At 42.2% G+C, this 8,480-nt stretch overlaps 1 protein-coding gene across 1 annotated transcript; it reads right to left on the reverse strand.

Moving 5' to 3' along the window:
• Positions 1 to 203: 203 nt before the first annotated feature.
• On the reverse strand, positions 204 to 7,217 carry MSMO1 (methylsterol monooxygenase 1). The gene is made up of 6 exons (XM_069976608.1): positions 6,920 to 7,217; positions 5,537 to 5,838; positions 4,815 to 4,963; positions 4,137 to 4,263; positions 3,852 to 4,006; positions 204 to 1,008 (listed from the first exon to the last, which is right to left on the reverse strand). The coding sequence occupies exons 2-6, from the start codon at positions 5,783 to 5,785 to the stop codon at positions 810 to 812; spliced, it is 879 nt and encodes a 292-aa protein (XP_069832709.1). The 5' UTR covers positions 5,786 to 5,838; positions 6,920 to 7,217; the 3' UTR covers positions 204 to 809.
• Between the last annotated feature and the right edge of the window lie 1,263 nt (positions 7,218 to 8,480).

An 8,480-nucleotide genomic window follows, 5' to 3' on the forward strand; every position in this document is an offset into this window, starting at 1 on the left:
ATCTCACATGGCACAATATAGTCAGTATGGTCTGGGCCAAAAAAATTGTAAATTCAGTCAATACCATACATACACAATCGCATGGTGTTATTCCCAAAAATGTAATTCAATCAACTCCAGATTTGATTTGTGGATAATGCACAACATTAAAGGAAAAGATCACAATTTATAAAGTGCAAAATACAAAAACTCTTTCACAAATATTCTTTTAAATTTCACTTTATGGCAGAACACAAAACAAATATTAATATGCCACAGACACATGGCTTACCATGAGAAACGCTGACCAAAGTAAAGTGCCTAGACTGAAGTAAGAAGCTGCAGTCATACCTCACCAACAGAAATGCGCAGTCATCACCACTCTTTAATTTTTGATACCACAACTAAAGACATTGTCTCCAAAAGCGGCTGTCAATTAAACTTTAAATAATTAGAATATGTAGAAAAATAATACCAGACATCTCACAAAGAGGACAGACAGTCATAAAAGGTATGAAAGTGACAAACATGGAATATTCTTGCAGTCTTTATCCTCTCTGAATGGTCACAGTTGGCAGGTAACCACCATCTGTGCTTGAAGAGTTCCTCTGTATTTAGGGTTGGTATTCTGACAGTAAGGCCCAGTATGGCATTTGTACAGTTGCAGCTGCAGTTGGTTTTGTGGCCGATTTCCGCAGTTACACTTGTATTTCCTGCATGCTACATGCAGATCGGTGGCCTCTTTGCCACCTGCGTTAGCATTTAGGATTTATTTAGAGCGATTCACAATCCATTTGATGGAAAATTAACCAGTGTTTTTATGAAATAAATTATTTTGTCTTCTTCTCTTCTTGTGTCTTTACTTTTTGACTGTAACTGTGGTATTGAGCATCAGTGTTGAAGAGTTTGTCCCACCATGTAAACGTTGAAGCATAGTTACCTACAAAGTTCATGTGATGGAAATCATGGAAACGTGCCCCCGCATAGAAGGGGATGATATGTAGGGGATTCAAAGGAATGTCATAACCACTAGAAAAGAAAAAAGAATTTAAGTTATAGTGTTGTATTGGAATCCAGGATCAGATAATACTAAACGCACACATTATTTAATGATGTCATTTTTTCACATAAAACGTTTCCACTATACAAGCAATTGTGACAAAGTGAGAATGCTAAACACAACATTATTGATGCTTTTGGGTAAACACACAAAGATTCTCATTATAGTGAGGGGAAAAACAGACTCTGTAGTTTATTGCATGATATGATATAACATAATATATATGATATTATGTTTATTGCTCTCCTCTCTCTTCAGCCTATGTGAGTGGTCCTCCAAACATTCATTCTCCATGTTTATAATCTGAGCTGGAGTGTAACCTCCCTTCCCACTGCTATCTATAACATGAGGAAGCAGATTTATTTTATTATTCTGAGTAACAGCTGAATGGTAGAACAAGTCTATTTAGAATGTTGCTTCATTTTGCATTCGGGAAAAAATGAACAATAAAAAAAAAATTTAGTGCAGGATTCAGGCAGATTGCGTGGGTTCTATACTTAAAAAGGATACCACCAGGTACATCCTCTTTAATCTGAACAGACGGATCGAACAGTGCCGTCACGGGGAAGCCGATGCCGCGGTCCGTTTTCCGGACCACAGCCCAGTTCTCGTGCACGGCGCCGTTCTATGCACCGGAAGCGGCCGGTGCTCAAGCACTGGAAATAGGTCAGCCCGCCCCCAGTGGGAGGGAATTCCCTCCCTTCTATGACGCGGCTCCATTAGAATTAATGGAGCCGCATCGTAGAGGGGAGAGAATTCCCTCCCACTGGGGGCGGCTCGGTTGACCTCCAGTGCTTGAACACCGGCAGGTATCCGGTGCATAGAACGGCGCCGTGCACAGGAACTAGGCCGCGGTCCGAAAAACGGACCGCGGCACCGGCTTCGATCCGTCGGTTCAGATTAAAGAGGATGTACCTGGTGGTACATCCTCTTTAAAGGGAAACTATCAGCAGGTTTGTGCAGTGCACTGTTCGGTTCGCACACTGCCTCCTTCGGTCATGCCTACCTATGAATATTTAATTATGCATAAGCAGGCCGGTCTTTAGGTAGGCGTCACCAGAGGAGGAGGCCGGCAGGCCAAAAGGGCACACTGTGGGGCTGAGGAGCGCTCTCACTGCTCTAAAAAAGCTAATTTCCATATTACATTCAGATTAAAGTTCTCCGAAATGGTGGGGCCTACAAAGCAAACAAGACTGGCACAGGGAGACATCATCAGGTTCGTTTGCAGACCAATCATCAGGGACCATGCTGTTCCAGGTTCTTTAACTCTTTACATGCTGTGGTCTATAGAGGCCGTACCATGTAAAGAGAGAATGAGAGAGTAAGGGAGCTCCCTTTGTCATTCTGTGGCACTGCAGCAGCAGTATTAAACAACACAGATCCACATATAACTTGCCTGGAACGGACGTAAGTCCGTTCCTGGCAGTAGTTAACCCTTCACATCCTGTGTGGTCACCCAATATGAAGGATCTGACGTGAGAAAGCTCCTCCTGCCAGATTCAATGCCTTTGGGGAGGTGTTAATAGTTATACCTCCTAGGCTCCATGTCCGTTCTTCGGCATCACACCCAACAGACTGCTCCACTTAGCCAATCAGCAGTTGCAGTGGAGTCCCTCCTGAGCCTCTGATTGGCTGGGAGGAGCAGTCTATCAGGTCCAGTATACAGTGAATGGATGGAGGTAGTGACTGCACGGCATGTGAAGGATCTGATGGAGAAAAGGCTCACCCTGTCACTATTGACACACAGCAAAACAAGTTGCTGTGTCCTGATGCTTGTCATGGCAGCTGGGAACCTAACGAACGCTCCCAGGGCTGCCATGGAAACACTATGAATTAGGCTAGAAAAGGAACCGTTAAAAAATAGGCAATCAATGTTGTCTTAGAACAACAGGTTCGAAAACTAGATGGCATAAATGATGCAAAAAGTATCCTTGATAGGCCAGTAACTGGCATGTATAACATCCTGGTGTATAACATCCTGGCATTAGTGTGGCTCTAAGGTGGCTCTAAAGTCTCATGTTCACAGCTGTGTATTGTACTGCAGACCTAGTAATTTTGCGTGTAATGCTTTGTCATTGATTATTCCTGTAAGCAAAGAAAACAACGAAAATCTCTTTGGGTCCCTATTGTTAAAGCATGGGTGGTCTCAGTGTATTAAGGATCCATGTGATATGAACCTATAATACAGCCATGTAAAGCCTACCTGCAAACAGTTTTTCACAAGTCTATATACCTACTAAACCCGGTTCGTGTTATTTTCATGTGGCCTTTTAGGCTAAAGCAAAGGGGAATACTATCTGTAGTATCCACTCCAGATTTGAGGGGTGTCTTGGAATGTTAAAAGGGTTGGCCATTTTATAGTAAAATTTATCACTGTACAGTATAAGTAAGTGCACTCACTGCACTTACTGACAGCAGCTCCCTGTGCGCCCCATAGTGCTAAAATCAGACTCCCCTTCTCCAGGCTGTGCTCTTCTGCTCTGTGGTGAGTCTGTCCATATGATGGCTGACATGTAGGAGCATGTGACCATGCCCCCCCCCCAGTGTTCTTCATAGGCATAAACAGGCTCAGTGGTGGACACTGGGGAAGGGCATGGTCACATGCTCCTCTATGTAGCCCATCTTATGGACAGACCACAGAGCAGGGCAGCACAGCCTGTAGGAGGGGAGTCTGATTTTAGCTCTATGAGGTACACAGGGAGCTGCTGTCAGTAAAAGCAGTGAGTACACATACCAATACTGTACACTGAACTACTTTACTATAAAGTTACTATATGTTACTATAACATTACAAGATAAAAATGCTACTTACCTGTGAACATCTATTGTTTCTAAAAGTCTAACTGTAACCCAAGCCCAGAGGAGAATGACATGGTTACAGAAGACCATGATGCCAATGAAAAAGCCAGCTCCTAAAATGAGGGTTTCGAGGGGATGAGCATACTCAGCCTGCATCCCAAATGGAGACTGTAAAAGACATAGAAAGCAGATCATCCATTACAACCACACAGTACAAAATTCAACAATGTATGTTCTTTGCATAGATATTATTTTTAATGAAGAGCATAGCTGCTTTACATATAATCCCTGTACTTACAGCAAACTCATGATGTACTTTGTGGATATACTTGTATATACGCTTATGGTGCAAAAGACGATGTAGGAAGTAGTGCCAGGCATCTTCAATGACAGCACAGCCAAAACACTGGGCACATAACATATACCTTAAAAAAACACAATTGTGTTACAAAGGCGGACACAGGTTTTGTTCTGTATTTTTTATGCACATTTATTGCAATTTATCAATTTATTCCAAAATGTCTAATACAATAGATTAATCCCCAAACATCTAACATCATAAAGCCCCAAGCATTTATATTTTTACAGTATAAATGCTGCTATATGTGCAAAGCATTGGTACAATGCACCATATATGGTGGTCATGCCCAATAGTCCAGTCTTTTTAGACAGAAGTTGTTCGGCTTGTGGTAGGTATCATAGGCCGGTCACACCCTAAAACATCCCCAAGCCTGTCTTTTTAAGATTAAACCCTCTAAGCTTCCCTTTTAAAACCTTTAAACAGGTACAATATATTTTTTATGCCCGCCAGGATCCGTATAGCATCCTGTTGGAAACACCCATCGTTACATGTAGATAAACTGATAGATCTGAAAGTATCGTATTGTCTTAAAAAAAAGGTAAGTATGGTGTCTGTGTCAGTGCCAACCTACTTTTTTTTTTATTAGTTGAGAGTTTCTCATAACCAGTTACTTACCATCTAGGCATATTTTCCCAGTCATATGGAATGTTAAAAAATTCTGTAAAATAGTAAGTGCCACAGATCAATGGAAGCTGAATGCAGAAGTGATTGAATAGGAGCATTTTAAAGCATCTCCATTGGCCTTCCCATGTTTCTGGTCTATCCTATAATACAAAAAGCAGTCAACATTACATGCAGAACACGCAGAGCGATGTATACACAAAATATAAATAACATGTATGGCAAATCCACAGGTAACCAGGATTTATGTCATTGGAATAGCTGTTAATACAGGTATTTACTGGAGTGTAACACTGCAAACTACACCGTTCCTCAATGCAAGCCTCCTATTAATGTCTATTGGAATGACACAAACTACATAAAACAGCTCAATTGACAATGTGTCTGAGCTTATCAATAGGCATGGGCTTCATAAACATACTGTATATACATAAATCCAGCACAATGGTACACTGATCCGCCTGGTAAGATGGATGCCACATATGGATGGAGAATATATGGAGTTCTATATATTCACTTCTTCAGAAGTTACAGAAACAGATGAACATAGTTAGTCAGCTGTTTCTGTAACTCCCATAGCATCTCTGCGCCGGTCCATTCAGGTAAAAAAAACAAAAACAAAGCAGTGTAACTAATGGTATATTCACTTTAATGAATAGCCATATAGTGGATTGTAACCTACTGTAAATACAGAGTGCTCCGTGCTTAGTACATACCTGTTGGATTTTAAATCTTTGCATGAATGGAATAAACTGAAATAGAAAACCGGGTAAACAGAAGAGGAAGTAAATGAACTCGTGGACAATGAGGGATCCCCATGTAGCAATCTGGAACTTGGTATAGTTGTCCAGCATGTAGGTCCAGGCATATTTAAATGGCCCCTGCAGGGGATTGTCTGGTAGTAAAGAGTCTATATACTCAACAGCAAGATAAGCTGAGCTAAGAATACTGTCGTTTGAAGCCATTTCTGGTTACTAATACATAAAGAGAGAGACACAGGTGTAGATTCCAGGGGTTCCTGCAATATAAAGACAAATAAAAGTAAGCAGCTGTGTAAGATTGAGAGACCCACTAAGACATAATCTAGTTATATATAACTCTACAGTCTATAGGCAACTTGAATTTGCAACTACTTCTGCAGGAGGAATGACCTTTTAGCCCTTATTTACATGCAGAGAATAGCAGTAATGGTACTACTACCCCTAAAACTGCATGTCAAGTAGCAGAGCCACATGTTATTTCTTAGGAGTTTCCTATGTAGAGGTTTTACCTTATCCAAGTGAAAGAAGAAAAGTGCAGCAAACACGGCACATCTAGACCATAGAAAAGTCAGGCTGCATGCACACTGTGCTTGTGGGCTTCCATCGGGTTCTATGGCAGCAACCAGCCAGAACAGGCAGCCAATGCAGAGCCAGAGCCTGGACGGGTCTCTGAAATGTGGTCGGTCATGGTTCAGAGTCCCATTCAGATTCCAAATACTTATGGACGTAGTCACAAACGCTAGACCCACTGTAGAAACTCCATGCACGGATGCTGCACACACACACACACACACTTTTTTGTCAGTTTCCTTCTTCACAACAAAGAAGCTGCCATTTTCACTATTTCGCTAAATTACGCCAAAAGCCACGTTGTTGCTGCGACTGCAGCGTGTGAACACAGCCTAAATGTATTCACACAGAACACACAAATCACAGTACTGCCACCATAACTTCCATAAAATGTGTTCTTCCCTCAAAGATGTGCGACATCTCAGGAAATCACTATAACCTTGAAGAAACGGTGACACTACTGCCAAGTGTGAACTGGGACCCATGTGCATCTCACATGTCACGTGGATACTCCAGTATGCCAACCAGCATACACCTACAAGCATACCTGCCATACCTAATAGGGAACATGCAATCTTATATAACACCTCTATAATATATATATACACACACACACAATCAGCTTAGTTTCACTATATCTAATATATATCTATTATGTATATCCTTATGAGAGATCAGTGTGTATATAGTTATCCATAAGACATAACTTTTCCTAAATCCCTCCATATAACCATGCATACACCTATAGACAGTATATGGGTCGCTCACCTCTCCCAGGTTACGAGCCGTCTGTCAGTGCGCTGTAGATGTGACGGTCTCTTTATAGGTTGAAGTCTTCCTCTATTCAGCACCGGGACAGTGAAGTCCTTGCTGTCACGCAAACACCGAGCGATCCAGTTCCAGAGCTCTGATTGGCTACCCGTGCTACGCACTACATACGTTTGAGGAGCGGCTCGGGCTCCTATTGGTTAGCGGCATGGAGTGAGCCTAGGCAGACTTCCTCTATCAGCCAATCATTTCCAGCTTTTGGTTGTGTTCACCACGCTGCGGCCACGCCCCTCTGTCAGATGTTACGTATCTACCTGAGAGAGGAGGCGCGCTACAGAGGCAGGAGCACGTGGTAGCACGGTCTCCACGGTAACAGCTTATTACATGAGAAAAAGCGGGAAGAAGAAGACTTGGTGTAGTCACGTACCTGACGATAAACGGAAAGAGTCTTTGGACAATGGCACTGCTGCGTTTTTCTAATGTATCATAGTATTTCCTCGGCTAGGAAGACCTGTGTCACCAGAGTGCTGCACCTACATATAGTGTTAGGCTAGGGGAATACAAGGTGCCTACATGGCCACAACCTGTCACAGTGACTAAAAGTGAATGCAGTTGTGTCATACCCCCTACCCCATCAGAAACATAAAGAGTACACGTTATATCAAATTAACCCCTTAAGGACCCTGGACATAAGTAGAGATGAGCGAACCTGGAGCATGCTCGAGTCGATCCGAACCCGAATTTTCGGCATTTGATTAGCGGTGGCTGCTGAAGTTGGATAAAGCCCTAAGGCTATGTGGAAAACATGGATATAGTCATTGGTTGTATCCATGTTTTCCAGACAACCTTAGAGCTTTATCCAAGTTCAGCAGCCCCAGCTAATCAAATACCGAACGTTCGGGTTCGGATGGACTCGCTCATCTCTAGCCATAACTCTTCTCTTTTGTCTATGGCAGTATCCATGTTTTCCTGGACTCTAGGGCGGTATCCAACCTCTTCAGCCACCAATATCCTGGTGGCATGGTCCTCTTTTTGAACTGCCGCCTGTTTCCTGTGCTCGGCGTTGTTCTTTGGCCGTGCACCTGTCCAGATCTATGCACTGGGGGCAGGCCCGCAACCCTCAGTGCAATGTTATCCCTTCCCCTCTGTGACACGGCTATATTGATTTTAATTCTAATTGATTTGTTAATGCACAATTATTTTGTCCATAGGATCTCTAATGGAAAGTGAAGTTCTGTTATTTAGTCAATTTTATTCAATGATGAAGGATCTAAATAGAAGGTGTTTCCGCTCATGTCTGTTTGCAAGTTAGTCGTGGTCTTCAGTTTAGTATACGCAGAAGAAGAGAGAAACCAGCAAGATATAAACTGATATGCAAACTCATGCTTTAAGCCAAAATGCAAATGGACCATTAAAAACAACTGATACTTTGCAATCAGTTTGCATAAGTTTTTACATCAGTTTGTGTTTATCTGTTAATTTAAAGGGGTAGTGCGGCGAAATTATTCACAGAATAACACACATTACAAAGTTATACAACTTTGTAATGTATGTTATGTCT

This window comes from Dendropsophus ebraccatus, chromosome 7 (assembly GCF_027789765.1).
Source record: "Dendropsophus ebraccatus isolate aDenEbr1 chromosome 7, aDenEbr1.pat, whole genome shotgun sequence".
Classification (NCBI taxonomy): Eukaryota; Metazoa; Chordata; class Amphibia; order Anura; family Hylidae; genus Dendropsophus; species Dendropsophus ebraccatus.

Excerpts from the sequence above, each read along its gene's own strand:
- MSMO1 (XM_069976608.1), bottom strand. The coding sequence starts at position 5,785 with ATGGCTTCAAACGACAGTATTCTTAGCTCAGCTTATCTTGCTGTTGAG. Across the intron at positions 4,964-5,536 it reads AAAGATTTAAAATCCAACAG|GATAGACCAGAAACATGGGA; the intron begins GTATGTACTAAG and ends TTTGTATTATAG. Across the intron at positions 4,007-4,136 it reads AAGTACATCATGAGTTTGCT|TCTCCATTTGGGATGCAGGC; the intron begins GTAAGTACAGGG and ends TGTCTTTTACAG.